The sequence below is a fragment of the Brassica napus genome, chromosome C3 (assembly GCF_020379485.1).
Source record: "Brassica napus cultivar Da-Ae chromosome C3, Da-Ae, whole genome shotgun sequence".
NCBI lineage: Eukaryota > Viridiplantae > Streptophyta > Magnoliopsida > Brassicales > Brassicaceae > Brassica > Brassica napus.
Window position 1 is genome coordinate 43581480 of NC_063446.1, and position 20648 is coordinate 43602127.

The window sequence follows — 20648 nt, forward strand, 5'->3', positions numbered from 1 at the left end:
GGTGATCAACTTTGCTCAGAAGGACACTGGTCAAATGTTTCCAAAATGGGAGTTTGATGTTGAGGACAAGCCCGCGGAGAACATAATTGAACTCATGTTTGTGAAGAAACCGTGGAAGTGGACCATGGATTGCTGGGAAGTCACCGGTACTTGGGTCAATATAAAGCCGACGGTTGTGAGTCCAGCGAAGAAAAAGGTAGTGAAGGAAGACAGTCCAAGACCTCGGAAGAAAGCTCGTAAAGAGGCACCTGCAAAAGCTAGTGAAGAGGCAGTTGCAGAGGCTAGTGAAGAGGCAGCTGCAGAGGCTAGTGAAGAGGTGACTACAACTGTTGGTGGGTTGACCAAAGAGGATATTAAAACCATGTTCAAAGACATAGCTGATGTCATGAGGGAAGGGTTTGGGACGTGCCTTAAGGAGATCAAGTATCTGTCGGAAAGGGTGGAAGCTATGGAGAAGAAGGTTGGTATCACCACAAAACAGAAAGGGACATCATCTCAAAACACTACCTCTCCACCTAAACCGACGCTCAAACCCGGGGTTAGTAACGAATCCTCTCCCAACAAGAGATTGACTAGACAAAGTCTTAAGAATAAGAACTGAAAAGTTGCATTTGCTTTGTTTCTTGTATGTCAGAACATTTGTGCTTTGTTTATAGTGTATGGATTTTATATATGTATTTTGTTTCATGTTTGAAGACACTTATTGGTTATTATTGTTTGAAATGGATCTTTGGTTATTATTGTATAAACCCATCTTGTATATTGCAGAGTGAAAGTGTTAATGGGACGAACGCGGGAAGGAAGAGCTTGGCGGAGGATAAAGGTCCAGATGTGCCCGCAGCTGTGCCCGCATATGCTAGTTCCTTGAAAGATAAAGCTCCAGAACCGAGCCTTGTTCTATTGGACAAAAATCAACCCACTGTTTCGGATTTACAGAAGGAGGATGCTAGATATCAGGAAAAGAGGGATGCTACTTTGGCATTTTGCCGTGCAAAGAGTGATCGAACAAGGAAACTTGCTGCCTCACAGCAATCTCCTTATATGGCAAACAACACAGCTAGAGTGATCATTCCAAACAAAAAGCTTTATCCAGGCTATAATTGACAAGAAGAAGTTGAAGGAGCTCGTTGATCGGTTGAAAACTTGTCCGTAAGTGTTTGCTTTTCCCATAATAGCTTGCTTTAATCTACAAAAACTGATTGCTTTTCAACATTTTGTGTTTGCAGTCATTATACAACACCTCTCGATAAAAAGCCACGTAAAAGTAGAACTTGGTGGTATCAAATCCTCCGAACCTCCTTAGAGTGGCTGGAGGACTGTGTAAGTATTCTTCTATGACTTAGATGACTTACTGATAAGTCTTCTTTGTAGACGACTTACCAATAAGTCGTCTGGTAAGTCGTCTACGTAGAAGACTTACCAGACGACTAGACGACTTACCAGACGACTTAATTCGTCTATGAATTACTTGTAAGTCGTCTGGTAAGTCTTCTACGTAGACGACTTGTACCCTATTTTATATGCAGCATATTGATGCTTGGATTAATGTGCTGAAGAAGAGGTACGACGCTAACCCACAACATTTCAGGAGCGAGAGAATGTGCTTTCTTGATCATCTCTTTGCTCAGCAATGGAGATTCAACTTCAAGGATTTTAAGGACTCAGAGCCCGATCAGAACGGTTTAGGAAGAAGACTCCCTGGTGGGGCGTGGAATTATTATGCAGGCACTATACCATCATTTTGCCAATCGAACAAGGTTTGGGGGACGAATATTGATGATATCTATGCGCCAGTGAACTACGCCGACACTCATTGGATTGCTATGTGGATATCGATCTCTAAGAGGCACATAGTCGTCTTTGACAGCATTTGTTCCAGTATCTCCCCAGAAGAACTCGATGTGGTAATGGAGCCTTTTCTCTACATGGTCCCTTATCTGCTTGTTGAGTGCGCTTCCTCAGACGAACAATGAGCCCAATACAGCCTGGAGCCATTCACATATGCGAGACCGACCAATATACCTCCGGCCCGAGCTGGTGATTGTGGCGTGTACACTCTAAAGTACATTGAATGTCATGCTCTTGGGATAGAGTTTAGTAAAAAAAGACTTTGCTAAGGCCAACGGGAAGACTATGAGGGATAAGATGGCGGTGGATATATTTCAAGAGCTTCCTGACGCGCATGAGTTCGAAAACAAGGACAATGATGCCAACCTGGGTGCGTATGAGGGGTGATAAATAGGCTACATTAGATTATTTTGTATGATAGATTAGGCTGATGTGTGTATTTGAACTTGATCCCTATTTTGTATTTGAACTTGATCCCTATTTTGTAACTATATTCTGCGCAGAAGACTTACAGTTAAGTCGTCTGGAAAGTTGGACGACTTAACTATAAGTAGTCTGGAAAGTCTTCTGAGCAGTGACCTTTTGTAACTATATTTCAGATAATATAAAGGGCAAGACCATCTCAAATTTGTTTGGTAGTGCAATCTGACAAAGAAGTTGACACAGATAAGTTCATAACACAAATTTTTAATACATAGACTAAACACTGGACGACTAACTGGACGACCTTCTGGACGACTTAATTGAAGGTCTTTTGGAAGACTAAACACTGGACGACTAACTTGAAGGTCTTCTGGAAGAAAAAAACCTGGACGACTAACTGGACGACCTTCTGGACGACTTAATTGAAGGTCTTCTGGAAGACTAAACACTGGACGACTAACTTTAAGGTCTTCTGGAAGAAAAAACCCTGGACGACTAACTGGACGACCTTCTGGACGACTTAATTGAAGGTCTTCTGGAAGACTAAACACTGGACGAGTTACATTGTGGTTTCGTATGACCAGTTTCCTTGCATTTTGAGCATCTATAAACCCTATGTTGCTTTCGGGGTTTGCGTCCTCTCATCCTGGATAGCTCCAACCAAGATTGCCATCTTGATTTCTTCTGTCTTCCCGGACCACGCTTTACATCCGGAGGAAAGCATGTGCGTTCCTGAACTTGTTGTCCAACACAAGGATATATATTCTCTGAGTATCCTGCAAACAGAAAATCCTTTGAGTACACTGGACATACAAGTGTGGAGATATGCAAACCAGCAGATGTTCCAGCAGCTATAGCATGAGAGCAAGGTATTTTCTCCACTGCATAGACACCACAATCACACTTTCCATGTTCCAAATCAACCACACAGTCCATTTAGTCACCTTTCACAAAGAATCGCCATCCATCAATTGGTTGTACCGTCATCGTATCCGCTATCTCCGATCGAACAGCAAGCAAGTATTCAACACCTCGACTATGTTGAGTTGGGAGACTCAAAGCATCTTCTCTCCTTTTCCAAAACCACTTTCCTAGCTTATCCCTTATGAACTCCAACAGGAACTGAACCGGAAATCCTCTAGCTTGCTTCAGAGCAGAATTAATAGATTCAGCGATGTTGCTTGTCTTTATGTTGTACATGTCCCCTTGACAATAAATCCTTGACCATAGGCTGACGTCGGCATTCTCCAAATACGTTGCAAGGTCCGGGTTTGCACTCCGTATCTCAGCCATGTACCGGTCGAAATCTGAAACCGTATGAGCATAAGCAGCACCTTTCACAAAGTACAAGAGATGTTTCCCTTTATACTTTTTGACAATGTTATCTTGAAGGTGATAATAACATATTCCTCGGGTTGCCCAAGGAAACACCTTATCACACACACTTTTAATGGCCGCGTGCCGGTCGGAGACTATCACCAGAGGCTGCTCATCAGATACACAACTAGCCAATTTTGTGAAAAACCATTCCCAAGAAGGTTCATCTTCAGCATCTACGATCCCAAAAGCCAATGGAAATATCTGAAAATTCCCATCTTGTGCGGCTGCAACTAACATAACACCTCCATACTTCCCACTTAGGTGAGTCTCATCCACCACAATGACCCTTCTCTGATACTTAAAACCTTTGATAGAAGCTCCAAAAGAGAGAAATAGATACTTAAATCTATTGATAGAATCAAGTTCTATAGCCGTGATAGAATCGGGATTTGCTAAGGAGATTTGCTCGAGATATGATGGCAGACGCGAATACCCATCTTCTGCTGATCCTCTCACCAATGTTTGTGCATATAAAAGTGCTCTGTATGAAGTGGTGTAATCAAGCGTCATGCCAAACATGTTCTTCATTGCATCAGTGATATGCTGCAGATTCAACCCTTCAATGATTCCAACACGATCAATGAAAAACCTACCAACATACTTCGGAGTACAGTGTCTCCGCTGAGCGAGTCGGTCTCCCACTGAGCATGTATGTTTTTCCACATACTTTGTTACCCAAAACGTGTTTGTCCCATGTTTCACACTCGCTCTGACCTTCTATTGACAACCACTAACCGGACATGTTGTCACAAGGAGAGTTTTCGTTGACTTGTATGTTCTGAAGAAGAACCTAAACCTCACTGCTGTCAACCGCAGCTCTGAAAGCAGTGCATCCTTGCTAACAAAACTCTGGTTGACATAGATACAGTTACCATTCGATCTTCCTCCTTCAATCTTTTTGATATCTTCAAACTTTCCGTAAACACTGTAATCCTCACCATTCTCGTCCGCTTCAGCAACAATAGAGATACCAGCATCCTCCTCCCCATCATCCTCCTCCCCATCATGATTTTCATCTTCAACCAAATCATCATCATCATCTTCAAAACATTCATCAGCTTCATCATCTTCTTCCCTGAACTCTGAAACCGTTTCCACCTTGCTACAGCTTGATACACAAAGCCGCACTCCATGCGTTTTGGTTATCTCGAGCAAGTTTCGAACTTGTCTATCACTTGTAACATGAATAGGAGGGGTGTCTGGAGTCTGCATCATTTCTGCTGGTAATGAGTAGGTTATCTCCACAGATTCCGTGCTCATGTCCAGGTTATAATCTTCTTGAGCCATTGCAAGAAGTTCAGCATGTGTTGAACCTTCCCCAAAAAAAATGATTCTCGCTCCTTTGACATTATCAACCACAAAATCCCAACGAAAATCTTTCAACAACCATTCTCCATACACTGCATGTAACTGACGCATCATCTACAAAAATTCAAAATAAAACACATTAGTAAACATAGAGAAAATGAAAGTTTACTAAACATTGACGCAGACGACATACCAGTAAGTCGTCCAAACAGGTCATTTTTGCAATTGAATTTTAAATAGGACGACTTACAAGTAAGTCGTCCAGCTTTGTTTGTTAAAAAAAAACCCTAGACGACTAGGATAAACGGGTTAGTTTTGCATTTGACCGAATTGTGTCAGATATTTGACTTTTTCTGGATGACTTACCAGTAAGTCGTCTCCGGGAAAACAAAAAATTCAGTATTTTATTAAAGCTAGACGACTTATTTGTAAGTCTTCTCAGGTTAGTTTGCAATTCGAAAAAAAAACTTAAATATTTAACTTTACCCAGACGACTTACTTGAAAGTCGTCCAGGCAGACGACGTACGAGAAAGTCGTCCGAGATAAGCAAGGTTTGACCATAATCTAGGAAATAAATGTGGACGACTTTGCTTATCATGGACGACTTTCAAGTAAGTCGTCTTACTTGACGACTTCCGCGTAAGTCGTCTGGGAAAAGTTAAATATTTAAGTTTTATTTTCCAATTGCAAAAGTAACCTGAGACGACTTACAGATAAGTCGTCCAGCTTCAATAAAATATTGAAATTTTTTTTTTCCCGGAGACGACTTACTGGTAAATCGTCCAGGATAAGTCAAATATCTGACACAATTCGATCAAATGCAAAACTAACCCGTTTATCCTAGATGACTTATCAGTAAGTCGTCTAGGGTATTCTCTAGATTTTTTTTAACAAACAAAGATGACGACTTAAAAGTAAGTCGTCCGTTTGACCAGAAGACTTACCCGTAAGTCTTCTACAGTCAGACTACTTACGGGTAAGTCTTCTACACGAACAGATCTGGAAAAAATTTCAATTTCATACCTTAAACTAGTGAGATGACTTCCTTAGCACACAGAGTCTTCTCCAACCACCCAAAATCTCAAACGAAAGTAACCCACCAAGAATAGTATGCTTGAATGGCTCTATCAACCATAAAAAAAATTTGAATCAAAAGCTTGAGTTTTTTGGATGAATATGGAGGCAAAGTGAAAGATATGTTGTTTTTAGTTCATAACAAGTGAGAAAGAGAGAGTTTAAATCAATTTTAGGTGCATTAAGAACTTCAAATTGGTTGTTCATGGTGGTTGGGGTATAGATGACAATAGCAATCTTGTAATTACTTGAAGATGATGAGGGTGAGAGAGTAAAAATGTCATTTTCGGAAAAAAATAAAAAAAATTTGATGGCATTTTCGTGAATTATATGAACTTGTGGGGTGAATAGGACAAAAGAAAAATCCAAAAAAGCATGAGTTAGTTTTAGGTTTGACTTTGAGTTTTGAGTCAATCTTGCAAAAAGCCCAATTAATTTATCTAGTATTAAAGTTACCAATAGAATATTCATACAGAAGCATAAATTAAATCCTGAAAATATAATTGATTAACACCAAATGGTATAATTAATACAAATTAATAAAAAAATATTATACTTAAAAAGATATCTAAAACACACCAATATCGTTGAAACAATTTTTTGAATTTTTTCATGTATTTTAAAATTTCAACACTTTAATCTGTAAATAATCTTTAATCGGATCTATATTTCTTATATGAACAAGAGAATTTGGCAATGATATCAGTCGTTAATATCACAATATAGAAATTGGATATAATACAAACTATTTAAATCATAAAGTAAATATAAGGCATAAAACTGATTATACCGATATATTTATTAATATCTATTTTTAATTAATTATCTTAAATATCAATTCTAAGATAGAGTTTTGAATAAAAAATATTATTAAAACTAGTTACTCTTCCTAAAATTATGGATGCATTGACAACGGGCAATTCTCAAATAGTTTTTTTTTAAGTTTTTATCACGAAAATAACATTCAGAAAAGAAAATGAGCAAAATAGTTTTTTTTTTTTTAAAAAAATTTAATATTTTTTTTAATTTTTTTTTTAATTTGAAATTTTATCTTCAAAATCTCATCCTTTAAATCTAAACCATAAGTCTACATTAGTTAACCCTAGGATATAAATATATTTTTACTTTGTAATAAAATTTATTTTGGTCATTTTCTTTTACTTCTACGGCTATTTTTTGAAAATAAATTAAAAAAGGGAATTTCTTATTGACAAATTAAAATCATCTTTAAAATAATAGCATAGATAAAAAGTAAAAAATTAGCCCAAAAAACTCTCTCTCCAAACGCTCTAACATCTCTCTCTAAATTTTCCAAAAATCAAATCTACGTTTCGGTGGCCGGCGAGCTCTTTCGCCGCCGGTCGCCACCCCTTTTTGTTGTAATATAAAGATTTTTATCTTTTCGGGTTAGCCGAATTTCTCTTACGACGCGGATCATACATCTTCGCCATGGCGATGTCTTTTCTTGTTGTGTTTTCTTGTTCTTCATCGAAGCTGATCTTCAATCAATTCTTTTATCTTTGATGAAGATGACCAATATACTTTCCACTGGTTTTTATAAGTATCCCGATGGCCAATAAATTGGAATCACTTTTTTTACCGTTTCACTTCAATCATTTCTCAAGAGAACCAGTCTTTCCTTGTCTATTAGTCATATACGACGTTTGTGGAAAGTATCTCTGTTTGAGAAATGATCGGGTTTGATGGAGGTATACAGCCATTTTGGAGGAGATTCAAGAATAGTTGGCGCTTATAGCGGTCCAACGCATGTTCTTTTTTCAGGTTTAAAGCCTTCTAGGTCTTAATCAACGGTGAATGAGGGTATCTCCGAATAGAAGGTCACAATTGTGGTGGAAGGTAGCTAAAAATCAGAAAGAACGAGGCACCAAAACAGAATATGGATCGTTGCCAAAGACATCAAGATGGAGGAGTATCGCAGTGGCGGATCAATGGCGGAGCGGTGCCAGCGATTTCAACCTCGCATGGATGCCGCGTGTTCAATACGCGTCACTACGATGTGTCTCTGTTTTTTTTCCATCAAATTTTGTTTTAATAAAAAGAACGGGCCAAGCCCAACGGCGAAGCCCAAGTTCATGATGAACTATACAAAAAGCCCACGATACTAACAGGCTACAAACAAACAATGGTCGAAGCCCAAATAAGCTAAACAGGCCCAAGGCCCAAAACTCAAACCCAGCACCGACAGTCTCGTGTACGCGTGCGTCGAGGAGACTGGAGCGGGACACGTGTGGAGATCTTGACCGTCAGTGCACCACACGTCGTTCCGCCTCGACCCGACTGTCTCCGCCTCACCAAGCCGCGTACCTAATCACTGACACCCTCGTTTCGCCGGAGCTCATAATCCCTTCAAGCCTCCACCGAAACCAACTATCTTCTTCACCTTCCTGAAACCTTGTCGGAGAGCTTCATCCCTCTGTAGAGATCTCATCCGACGGCGAAGCTTCATACCCTTAGAGATCAATGAACGATAACCTCTCCCGCACCATGACCATAACCCATACTCGAGCAAACAGACAACACCGAGAACCTGAAGCCGGCGACGTAAGGCTGACGGAGCCTTCACCGCCCGGAAGCTTGAGCCGACGACGGCGAAGTTGAAGGAACTTCCGCCTCTCAGCGACTAAAACCGGCGGCGGCGGAGCTATCGTAGCCTCCACCTCCCAAAAACCCAAAACACGATCGTCTTCACCTTTCCAATCCTTTCAACCTCCGCGTCTTCACTCCAGATACAGGAACACCACATGTGATGGCTGGCCAGAGCTCAGACAAGGCGGATGCTGTAGGAACCGAGGATGAGACACAAACGAATACTTTTAGTTTAAGGACGACGGTCTCCGGCGACGACACGTACGCTCACGCGCCGGCCGTATGCCGGAGATCTACTTTTCTCTCTTCTCCCCTTTCTCTCTCGATCTTTTATGTGATTATGACTACGATGTGTCTCTGTAGTCGGTCATGTTTAGGGATTAAATTTGTAGATTTTTAATTTTGTTGTTGGGTCTCGATGTTCAACAAAGCCCGATTACGTAAACATGCCAATGAAGTTGGGTTGACAAGACTTGAAGTCATCTTGACCGTAGAATCGTTGACTAAGGGAACAAAATCAAGGGCCAAAAAAGGAGCTTTTCGTATTCGGCAAAGGTACATTACGGTAGGGAACCACCAAGAGTAAAAGAAGGTTGAGACTTTAGACAAGAAGAGAGAAGGAACAGAGAAGAGAAGAAGAAGAAGAAGAAGAATAAGAAGAAGTATAGAAACTCACTGACCTAATTCTCTCTCTCTCGCTTAGTAATTCTTCAATGTCAAGAAGAAGAAGAAGAAGTAATCGTGTTAGAAATACCAAAGCCGTCACTGCTCCTCCTGCATCTGTTACTATAATTGAGGGTAATGATTGCCTCCATTCTTTTTTTTTTTGATCTCTGCAATTTTGGGGATTAGGGTTTTGGAAAATTCGATTCAGAAAATTGGATTAATTTGTGGAAAGTTTGGGACTTTGTATGTCGGATTACAATGAAATCTTGATAATTTTAGTTCTGCATTATATTGTTTTTTTCTTACAGATATTGAGGAAGATGAATATGAAAACCACAGATCATGTTGGAAGCATATTGCTTATCTGAACACGCGTGATTCTAAACCCAAACTAACCGAGGAAGAGTTTGAGTTGTTGAAAGTCACTGCCCCTTGTTTCTATGAGGAATGCACACGTCGTGAAAGGTCAAGAAGAAGGGTCAAGTGCAAGTACTTAGTCTCCAAGCTACGGAAAAAACTCAACTCCAACATATTCATAAACTATCTAGAGTAATCAATCAATCAATCATCTCTTTTACTCTTTCAAAAAAAAAGAAAAGAATGTTTACTGTGTTTTTTTATCAATGTCTTTTCTCTGATTGGTCTACTTTTGAATAGGGTTTTGTGGAAGAAGGACGTCTTGGATGAGAAAAAGAACTCTTTTGTGTACGTAGATTGTCTATGGTTTAGTATGTACAAAAGCGAAAACGAGAGAGTTAGAAGCAGTGTTTTCGAATCCGTAAAGGCAAAACAGATCTTCTCAAACGAATATGTTTTTCTTCCTATCGTTTATTGGTAAGTTCATTTTCTTGCCATATAATGTTCGTGATACGTTTTCAGTTGTTTAACTCTAGTGTTATGATTCCATTTAGGAGCCATTGGACTTTGTTGATCTTTTGCAATTTTGGGGAAGATCTTGATGATGATAACGAGAAGACATGCATGCTGTTTCTTGATTCACTGAAAACAACTGAGACTGCGCAGCGGCTTGAACCTGATATAAGAAAGCAAGTACTCTCTCTCTCTCTCTCTCTCTCTCTTGAATGTTATTTGGTGAGTAACATGTTTGTAGCTTCTCCTTTGTCTTTCAGGTTTGTGTTGGACATATTCAGAATCGAGGGAAGAAGTGAGGACTCGAGCTTGGTTGATGATATCCCTTTCCATGCGCCAGATGTAATGACACCAATCTAATTTCGGATTTCTTGATCCTTATATCTCAGAATTGGATTTGACTTGTCATAGTTTCAGGTTCCACAGCAGACAAATGATGTGGAATGTGGAAGCTTTGTTCTATACTACATTCATCGGTTTATAGAAAACGCCTGCAGCTTCAACATCGACAGTTACCCATGTTTCGTAAGTTTATTATCATCACTTAACAATCATTTTTCTCATTGTTAGCGATAAGTTTGTTTCGTTTTTTTTGTTTTTTGGTTTAAAATATGCAGTTGAAAGGGGACTGGTTTAGCCATAAAGACTTGGAAGATTTCTGCAATACATTTGATTCTTCGGGAGCCATTCGTTGACCAAACTGTTTTAACTTTTAACGGCTACAAGACATCAGCATAGCGCAGAAGATTAGTAGAAGACTAGTTTCATCAGAAGATTCAAAAGGGTAAAAAGAGATCCTGAGGATGTTATCAGTTGGTATGAAATCTCAAACTTCATCAGAGGAGGAATCTTAAGAACCCCATTGTGGATAGTATTTATCTTTTTAGGTTCTTTGATATATCAAACTGTTGTTCTGGTTTTGGCCAGGCCTGCCTGTTGATTTACTCATATTTAAGTGGTAACCAGTTGATTTTAAAGCTTACGCCGTTGACCATAAAATAAATCGGAATGGAACAAGTCATGAATCTTTCTGATTTTAGCACGTTATTTTATCAGCAGCTGACTGTTGAAATGGTGTGTACTCTTAATCTAATTTGTGAATCAAAATGATTAAAAAATCACCTTATAGAGAGAATATCAAGTTGGTATTTGGTTCAGCTATAAGGAACAAGTTCCTATTTTTAAAAACAAACACTTGCAAATTGCAATAGATATCAAAATTCGAATTAACACACAATAAGTTTATTTAGTTCAAGAAATGTTGCTATATTAGAGATTATAGCCAAGTCAACAAAGATGAAATTACTAGAGATGAACATTTGAAGAAGGAAGTTTGATTGATGTCAGCTTAGAGATACCAGAAGGTAGACTTATGTTCATCGGTCCCATGCTGCTGCTATTCCCACCAACTGATTCTAAAGCTCGGGAAGTTTGGAGAGCCATCTCGGCGTGAAGTTGGAGACATGACAAAGCCATCTAAGACAAGACACAGAACATAAGCCAAATTGTAAGACTGTTTAAGCTAATGAAAGACTTTATGTCCTTTTAGTTATATAACCAATATCTACTACGGAGAATGTACGACTTACCAAGTAGCAGTCTCGGTCGATATCTGAGTCAGCTACTTGAAGAGCCCACGTTCTGATCCATTCAAGAGCTCTGGCAAGTTCAAAATTTCCTTCAGCTAAGGCTGAGACTATGTAAGAAGGGTGAAGAGCAATCAAAACAGAAGAGGCTGCAAAAAGAACCGCCTTTCGGACATAGGCTTCTGGGTGATTGCAGACTTCCCTGTATTAAGTTATCAAGCATTCAGTATAAGGTGCTGAAGTCTGGATCATAGACAAAAAAAAGATATGATGTGTACCTTCGTTGTAACATATCTAGAAGAGAGAGAGCTAACGCAGATGCTTCTGGATGCATTGATGCACACTGCATACAGACTCCCAGCATGTGAACAAGTTTCCCAAGGACAACAAAGTCCCTACCAAGCAAGTCAACACCATGTCGTTTCTTGTCAAACTCTTTCATGGCTGGAAGCATAAATGCTGCTGCGTATAGCGGAAACCTATTCTGTGACCAGTCAGTACTACTTTGATCTCTATCTCCTGATCTCAGGCTCCACCTTCGAGTTTTCCCTTTCATCTTCTGTCCAGGTTTCGGCTGTAGCTCCCTCTCGTATCGGTTGGCCCAGTTAAGATGAAAAGATCCTGTCTCCTCGATCTTTTTCCATGGGGCACCCGCATCGCTAGGCAAATACCAGGGTTGAGGATCTGAGATATTCGATATAAGAGGTCCACGTGCTTGGTGTTTAGGTTTCAGTGTCCTGGTATTAGAAAGCTCTCGAGCTGCTTCAGACATGACATCAAGTATCATTATCCGCTGACTTACGTCTACGTTAGGCGAATACAACACACTGTTAAGAGTTTCCAGGGATTCAAAGGGACGGGTCACGAGCAATGCTATTAGAGCTCTTTGCCGCTTCTCTTCTGCCGAATCTTCTTCACCTTCGACTGTTATATCAGAGCAGCGAACCTGTACAAGAATCCGAGCAAGATCACCAGCTATATGAGTCAGTTCATCCGGAGATGCTCGCACAAGCTTCTCTGCAACATATATCGCTTTCTCCACCTGCAAGACGTCATTTTCATAAAAGTTAGCAATTTTGTGTTGAACCTTAATATGCAAGTTTCTAACGTCAGAGACGACTCTCTCTATTTACGTACCCCATCAGCATCATTAGTCTTCCGAAGAGCTCCAACAACATCAACCAAATGTGTAAACTGTTTCCCTAAATCCTTGTCATCATCTAATAGATCATATGGCTCCAAAGAAGTAACACTTGAATTATCTGAGCTGACACTGGCGTTATCATCACCATCACTCTCTGTTCCACAGTTTAAAGTAGCCAAATCAACAATTTCATCTGGATCAGCCAATACAAAATTAGCTATGTCCTTGCTCTTGTGATTTAACTTCTCCTTGTTTCTGCGGCTAGAGTCTCTTACTTCAGTTAAGGAGGAGGATGTTTTGGTTTCACCGTCTCCATTTTCCATTGAACTCGTGATTGCCCGGACCCCTCCAACAGCCGTTTGCAACTCAAATTCCCAGTCAATTGCATTCCCAGTAAATGAATCATCAAGGTAGAGAAGATTTTTCGGGTCAATAACTTTAGAGAACATAAAGGCAATAGAGCTTGCCATTTTCCGTACCAGATCTCCTGGGTTTTCCAGTCTACCTGTTTGCAAATAACAAGCAAACGACATAAGACCGATTAAGCGTTTGAGTTCTTTCCCAAAGATACTGAGAGAGATGAGTCATATACAGCTAACTCCTTGGAGAATGTTGTGCATTACATCCTTCGTTCTATCTAGTTCCTCTCTTGACATGTTCTCCAGGCAAAGCCCAAGAGCTGTAGTTATATCTGCAACATATATCATGGGAACACAGGAGCTGGAATTCTTTAAACAGTAGCATGAAGATTAAAACATTTCTTCACCATCTACACAGTGATTAAACAAAACGCCTAGTCAAACCTACAATGTGTGATTAATGCATCTACATATATCAGGTTTAAAAACAAGAAGAGGATACAAGCTTGCTGCTCCAATGGGATGGACTGCAGAAACTCCCCTTTTGACCAAACTGAGGCTATTCGCTGCGTTGTTTCAAGCAGTCCTTGCGTGATGTCACCTTTAGCAAGTGTATTAGTAACCGGTGGGCACTCAAGAACCGAAAACTGTAAGATCCATCGCAGACAACGGATAGGAAACACTTTCCACAGCAGAAATTTGTCAACGAATATGGACCTGAAATATTAAGTCCACAAAATACACTAAAATGGGAAAAACCAATAGACAACAAATCCATCTTCTTTGAAAAAAGACCAACAAAAACATTTTTGCACACCTCACAGATGCCTGATGTTTCACACTGCGATGAAACAAAGTCCAAATAGTCCAGAAAGCTTCAACATCACTTGCATGCTCAGCATATAGCTGATGTAAAAGTTGTTCAGCCATTTTCTCAACAGCATATGGATCAGTCACTGCTTCCATAGTTTTCGACCAAATCTGGGATGTAGGATCCAACTGAAATGATTCAATCTCAACGGAACCCTTATTTGAGTTTAGTAATCTCCTAACATGAGCTAGGACATGAGGTGTTACTTCACTTAACAGCAAATCTGTAAATTAAGAAAAAAATAAAAAAAAAAAAAAAACAGAATAAAAATTACTAAGAAGTACATCAAATTTTGTTTACTGAAATAACTCTAATCAAAAACACATAGTCACACCATCAGTACTAAAAATATTATTATAGCGTATCCTTTCTCCTATCTGTAGGCGACGACATTCTCCTAACTCAGCCATTGCAGGGGACAAAACGTGAATACAAGCAAGTCCATGGTAATTCAAAATCCACAAAGAAACTACACAGTAGGTTGAGAAGTGAAATGCTCGGAGCATATATATACCTGATAATCCGCGTCGACAGATACGGGAAAACATTTCCCCCACAAATGATAAAACAATATCTGTGCTGTTAGCCTCATTGCAGGAAGCTCTGTCGTCTAATATTTGAAGAAGCTGATTGGTAATGTGCTTGAAGTATAAGCTTAAGGACTCATGTCAAAGACAAACGCTGACCTTATTGTATATGATAGTTAACATAAAAAAAAAGATATCTAGTTACTTAAAAGAGGGCTAAAATAGATCACACTGAAGGCGCTAGAGTCTGTGTGCACAGAGAAAAGGATACTGAGAGGAAAGTAAAGGCGGGGCTTTCAACCGTGCTTTATCAGGAATGGAGGTCAGTATCTGTGACAGCCTTGATAACAAAGGCTTGAGATTTCCGTTCCTGGAACTGTCTCCTTGATAATAATCACCAATTTCTTTAGTCATTTTAAGCACTCCAGCGTTTTCAAGCAAACACAATATAAGCAATCTGTCATCACAACAAAGTCACATCACTGACAGGCTAAGAATATACTGATACTAACATTTGCATCAACTAGAGTCTAAATATACCACTATAAAATGAATGAATGAATGAAAAAGACAGAAAAGAATTGTGCTTTTCGGGCACCTTTCCACATTGGTCTGGACAGAATTGGCATCAGCGGCAGCATTTTTGTCGACATGGTGTAGGAACGGAACCAAGACCTGAACAACCTCGACAACAGGCCCATCTAAGAAGAACGAATCATACAAATGTGTCTGTACTGAAACAGGGAAGCAAGAGAGCCAATCCGATGCAACATCTGCATTTAAAAAAACAAGAACTAGTTGAACATACACAAACATAACTTCCCAATAAGATCAAGGAAACAAACTCAAACCAACCAGGGCTAACAGAACACAGTAACAAACTACAAGGAAGTAAGAAGCAAAGTCACACTTGCCTAACCATAACACAAATAAAAAAAAGGTGTGAGTTTTGATTTACCAAGCAACAAAACGCGAGCAAACGTTGGAAACGCAACACCTCGGTAAAACGTTTGGGACCAATCACTTCTATCATCTTTTGCACAAGGAACAAGGGAGCTAGAGACCTGTGTGGCGACAAAAGACATAATCATAAGTAAAGCTATAGACTCCTATGTCGAGAATTTCGAAATTAGACAAGACACCGATAAATACAAACCTTTTCTCCGTATTTGTCACCGATACGAGTGGTTGGATCGACCGGGAAGATAAGAAGGGCGAAGGAATGAACAGCGCAGATGACTTGGTCGACGTGCTTGGCGTCGCCAATAGCAGAGATGGCTTCTCCGACCTTATCGACGAGTTTTGTCTCAAGGGCTTGCTTACTCTCTGCTTCGGCCATGGACTGTGTAGGGTGCCAAATTAAAATTAAATTTTAAGAAAATAATCAGACGTAATCTCTCGGTCTCAAGTCTTCTTTCCCACGATGTTCTCCTTGCTTTCTTGTCAAACCATCGGAGATTAGTGATTTTCTCGGAAAATTTGTAGATTCAATGAGGAAAATCGACGAAATTATTTTCACAAATCACTGCGACCAAACAGAATGATTCTAGATGCTTTCAGGCCCAACGTAGCTACTTCTCAATCATTTTGGGCCTCTGCGTCCGGCCTTTCCGTTCTCATCTGATTTTCTTTTTTTTTTTATCAACTTTTACTTGTATTAAGCACAAAAGCAAGTGTGATACAGAATACAAGATACATTTACTACACGTGTAAAAAGAGAACAAGACTTAGGCTTTAAATTCACCCCTCATTTTATTACCAATCAAAATATCACATAGATTAATAATAAAATGTTATAAACCATATGATGGATGTCCATAACCGGCCCGGTCCATAAACCGGCCCAACACCTAGAGAGAGAGAGAGGCGGCTTAGAGAAGGGAAAACTCTAGTTTCATTTTCCTTGTATTTGTACACTTTCCATATTTACGTCTTTCCTTTTATCTCTTTGTAACTCTCATATATAAGGGCACCTTATGATTGATTAATATAACAAGAACTTACAGATTCCAATCTCTTAAGTTTACAACACGTTATCAGAACGAAACTCTAAATACCCTGCGCCAAAACCAAAATCGCAAAACCCTAAACCTAGTCGCGACCCGACGAACCCTAGTCATCCGATCGCGTCTCTTGTTCCAGCTCACGTCCCCGATCAGCTCCAGCCCAAGGTGTTCCTGATCCTAGACGAACTCAGCCTCAGCTACCATCCAGGACAGCTCGCGTTCCTGGACAGCAAGCGTCCCGTTTGCACCAGACGATCAAGCCATTCGCGATCCGACAGCAAACAGCTCGCGTCCCGATCAGCCGCTCACGACCTCAGCCTCAATCCGTTCGCAGTCAGCTCGCGTCCAGACCAGCTCGCGTCCAGTCCAGCTCGAGGTTCATTCTTTGGTGGTCCGGTTTCAACAATCAACTAAGCTAAAAGGTAATTCGAAATCTAAGAACATATGAATCGAATTTGGATTGTTTGATAAAGAATGAAACCATAAAACCTAATCTTTATGATAAAAGCCATAGGATAATAGATCAAACCCTAATGAGTAAATCGAAGCTCTAAAGTTCGATACCCTAAACCCTAAATCATGTTCCTACATGATTAAAACCCCAAATCGGATTTTACAAGTTAAAATCCGATAAACCCTAACCATATATCTATAAACCCTAAATAATATAAGTATCAAAATTAATTATACTATAATTATCAAATCACATATTAAAACCCTAATCGAATATTTTTGAAATCAAAACTGTTTTCGGTTTTGATCATTGAGGTTTTAAATCTGATTGAATCTGATGCTATGTTGCTAGAATTGTTTGACAGTTAAGTTGCTAGATTTATTATTCTCATCCTCCTACTTTAATAATTCTGATCTGTTTAAGTCTTGATTAAATCCGACCTGCTTGTTTTTATTAATGCTTTGATCACAGTTAGGATTGATAGATTTATTTTCTCATTCTGCTTGGTTAATTGTTCATCTGATTTAAAATTGATTAAACCGACCAGTCTGTTAAAGCATTGATTGAATCCGATAAGTTGCTAACTTGCTTTGCTTATATAATCCGATAGGTTGATAGATATATGATAAAATCTAATGTCTTGAGGTTTAAGATTGTATGCTAGGTTTGATTTTATTGATTGATCTGATTAGAAATCATGAAACCCTAATTCTAGTCCTAACCTTAATCCTCATATCTGAAACTTGAAACCCTAAATTCATTATGCTTATGAGTTCTATTAAATTGATTGATCTGATTATATGTTTTTGAGGTTTAATAAATTCGGATACTAGATAGATTATTTACACACGATTTATGCTAAATACCAATCAGCCTTGAAACTGATTCATTGAAATTCATGCTTGAAATCTATATTCTAGTATTGCTAAAATCAGCCTTAAAACTGATTGAGTGATTAATTGAATCCGTTTTGCTAGTCTTGATAAACCATAATATTATGAGCACATAGAAATAGTATTGCTGAGACTTGCTAGAAATTGACTGATTGATTAAATGCTTTTAAGATTGATAGTTTCATTGTCCTCATAAGATTGAAATCCGAATTGATTGTTTTTAAGAATAAGGCCGCATGAAAAATTATACATAAATATTGAGTGATATATGATTTGAGATGTCAAAAACCAACCTGGATTTTGCTGCCCTAAATCTCTCTGGAGATAATTATTTATAGTGGGCATTGGGTACAAAGATTATCCTAAAGTCAAAAAGACTTGGTGAATGTATCATAGAAGGCAATAATGCAAATGAGAAAGATTGATACAAGACAATATTAATTATTCACCATCATCTTATTGAGAGTCTCAAAGATCAGTATTTGACAATTGAGAATCCTCTAGACCTTTGAACATAATTCAAATCGAAATATGATCACCAAAGAAAGGTGTTATTACCAAAAGCTATGGAGGAATCTCAGAATCCAGGACTACAAGTCCGTGGATGAGTCTATTGCTAGCTAAGCCTCCAATACTGATGAGAAACAATGAATTGAGACCTCCTGGATCAACCCCATTACCTGAAGTCAATAAGGCCACAAAGGAAAAGAAAGAATCCAAAAGAATCTAACCACGTCTAGGATGATAGACCACATGGCCATGGCCGTGGAGGGTAGAAAGGACGTGGTCATGACCACTATTATACATTTGACCGTGGGAACCACTATGGCAAAGGCTGTGGGTATCAACCTAATTTGATACCATGGTCGAGGCAGAGACCGTGGTATATCCTTTAAACCACAAAGCTCGACCAAATCAGTGTGCCATAGATGTGGAATGGGGAACCATTGGGCTAAGATATGTAGGACTCCCAAACATCTTTGTGACCACTATCAAGAGAGTCAGAAAGGGAAGAATCTTGAAGCCCACTTGGTATATAAAGATGGTAAAGATGATTTTGATCATGAAAGAGATGATCCTACGGAATATGAAATTCTGATTGCCTAAAAGAATAATGTTGATTTCGACTTCTGTGTTTGTTTTGCTTTTATACTTTCTTTGTTTTCTCACTTTGAAATTATTTTATTGCTTTGTTTGCTCCGAACTTAATAAAATGAATGAGTGATTTTTTTCAAATATATAAGTTTATAAGAAATATAGTTGCGGGTATAACCATTATCATGATAAGCTACGACCAGACTAAACAAATTTAATGATTTATATTCACTCATAGAAGCTCATTGAGTTTAAAAGATATAAGAGTGGTTTCCATATTGAAACAATGGGCAAAGGAAATAAAAGGTTCCTTTTAGATATATAAAATTCGCCCAAGACCATAGAAAAATGGTCGAAACTATACATGCATTCTCTACTGGTTTTTACTATGCCAAGATCAGGATGATAGAGGCTAAATGCCTGCGAAAAATATTCACTTTATGGCATAACCGGATTGGCCATCCTGGTTCAAACATGATGCGAAATTGATATACAAATGGGCACACATTGAAAGAAAGAAAGAGTTATCCCAAAGAATCTCACGTGTGTAGCATGTATACAAGGGAAACTCATTGATAGGCCATCACCAGTCAAAGAGACTAAGTAAATAATAAACTGGTGAATACATGTCTCAAGCGTTTAAATGATTATGGTATGTCCATGAGGGTAAGTGTGGATAATTCCGTGATACATGTCCATACCAAGTACGGCTTGGCCGAAATCTTTTATTAAACGCATACAACTGATTGCTAGACCATTACTTATGAGGTCAAAACTTCCAGTCACAACTTGGGCCACACGAAATTTACATTCATCTAAGTTAATACGCAAAAGGCCATTTAGTGAGCATAGATATTCCCCATCGATTAGATAACGGGTCAAGAGCCAGACATATCCCATCGTAAGATATTTGGATGTGCCGTCTATATACAAATTACTCCACCACATAGAACTAAGATGAGACCTCAAAGGAGGATGGGGATATATGTTGGATATGATTCTCCCACAATTATTAAGTACCTTGAGCCAAATATGGGTGATCAGTTTGAGGTCAGGTACACGGATTAGGGGGAGAAAGTAATAAGCTGGTAAAAGAGTAAAAGAAATTACATGGAATCATACATCCTTATATTGGCAAGATCCTCGGACTCAAGAATGAGATTTAGAAGTCCACAAGATTATACAAAAGTTAGCTTAAACAATTGACAGTTTCCGTTACTGACCCGAATAGAATGACTAAGTCATATATACCAGCTGTAAATGCACCAAATTCGAATTGATGTTCAAGAAGGACACAATCAAGTTGCTACTGAGTCTAAGGCACGTTTGAAACGTGGTAGACCAATAAGTTCCAAAGATAAGATCCCTCGGATATTAAAGAAAGGTGCTAATGAATTCGTGGACGAGAGAATCCTAGACATGGTCGATCCTAAGATGGACAAACTTAAAAGCCACGGCCGTGGATGAGGAAACCATAAACATGGTTGTACCTAAGGTGCCTAACAATGAGGCTTGGGACACCAAGCTTCAGGGTAC

The 20648-nt window shown here is 39.1% G+C and overlaps 2 protein-coding genes across 2 annotated transcripts; one reads left to right on the plus strand and one right to left on the minus strand.

Moving 5' to 3' along the window:
- Positions 1-9200: 9200 nt before the first annotated feature.
- Positions 9201-11159, plus strand: LOC106347621 (probable ubiquitin-like-specific protease 2B). Its single transcript, XM_048751083.1, has 7 exons — positions 9201-9439; positions 9616-9856; positions 9965-10141; positions 10219-10353; positions 10438-10519; positions 10595-10702; positions 10795-11159. Exons 1-7 carry the CDS (start codon positions 9355-9357, stop codon positions 10870-10872), a joined length of 906 nt encoding a protein of 301 aa, XP_048607040.1. The 5' UTR covers positions 9201-9354; the 3' UTR covers positions 10873-11159.
- A 213-nt stretch (positions 11160-11372) lies between these two features.
- Positions 11373-16170, minus strand: LOC111211109 (telomere length regulation protein TEL2 homolog). The gene is made up of 12 exons (XM_022712001.2): positions 15821-16170; positions 15623-15728; positions 15263-15437; positions 14936-15121; positions 14652-14791; positions 14084-14360; positions 13769-13983; positions 13500-13598; positions 12901-13412; positions 12042-12805; positions 11767-11965; positions 11373-11653 (listed from the first exon to the last, which is right to left on the minus strand). Exons 1-12 carry the CDS (start codon positions 16001-16003, stop codon positions 11483-11485), a joined length of 3027 nt encoding a protein of 1008 aa, XP_022567722.2. The 5' UTR covers positions 16004-16170; the 3' UTR covers positions 11373-11482.
- Between the last annotated feature and the right edge of the window lie 4478 nt (positions 16171-20648).

What these genes read in the sequence shown, in the direction of transcription:
- LOC106347621 (XM_048751083.1), top strand. Translation starts at nt 9,355, where the DNA reads ATGTCAAGAAGAAGAAGAAGAAGTAATCGTGTTAGAAATACCAAAGCC. An exon ending in ATATTCATAAACTATCTAGA is followed by an intron (nt 9,857 to 9,964) that starts GTAATCAATCAA and finishes ACTTTTGAATAG; the next exon opens with GGTTTTGTGGAAGAAGGACG. An exon ending in TCCCTTTCCATGCGCCAGAT is followed by an intron (nt 10,520 to 10,594) that starts GTAATGACACCA and finishes TCATAGTTTCAG; the next exon opens with GTTCCACAGCAGACAAATGA.
- LOC111211109 (XM_022712001.2), bottom strand. Translation starts at nt 16,003, where the DNA reads ATGGCCGAAGCAGAGAGTAAGCAAGCCCTTGAGACAAAACTCGTCGAT. An exon ending in TGCTCGCGTTTTGTTGCTTG is followed by an intron (nt 15,438 to 15,622) that starts GTAAATCAAAAC and finishes TTTTAAATGCAG; the next exon opens with ATGTTGCATCGGATTGGCTC. An exon ending in CCCATTGGAGCAGCAAGCTT is followed by an intron (nt 13,599 to 13,768) that starts GTATCCTCTTCT and finishes TATATGTTGCAG; the next exon opens with ATATAACTACAGCTCTTGGG.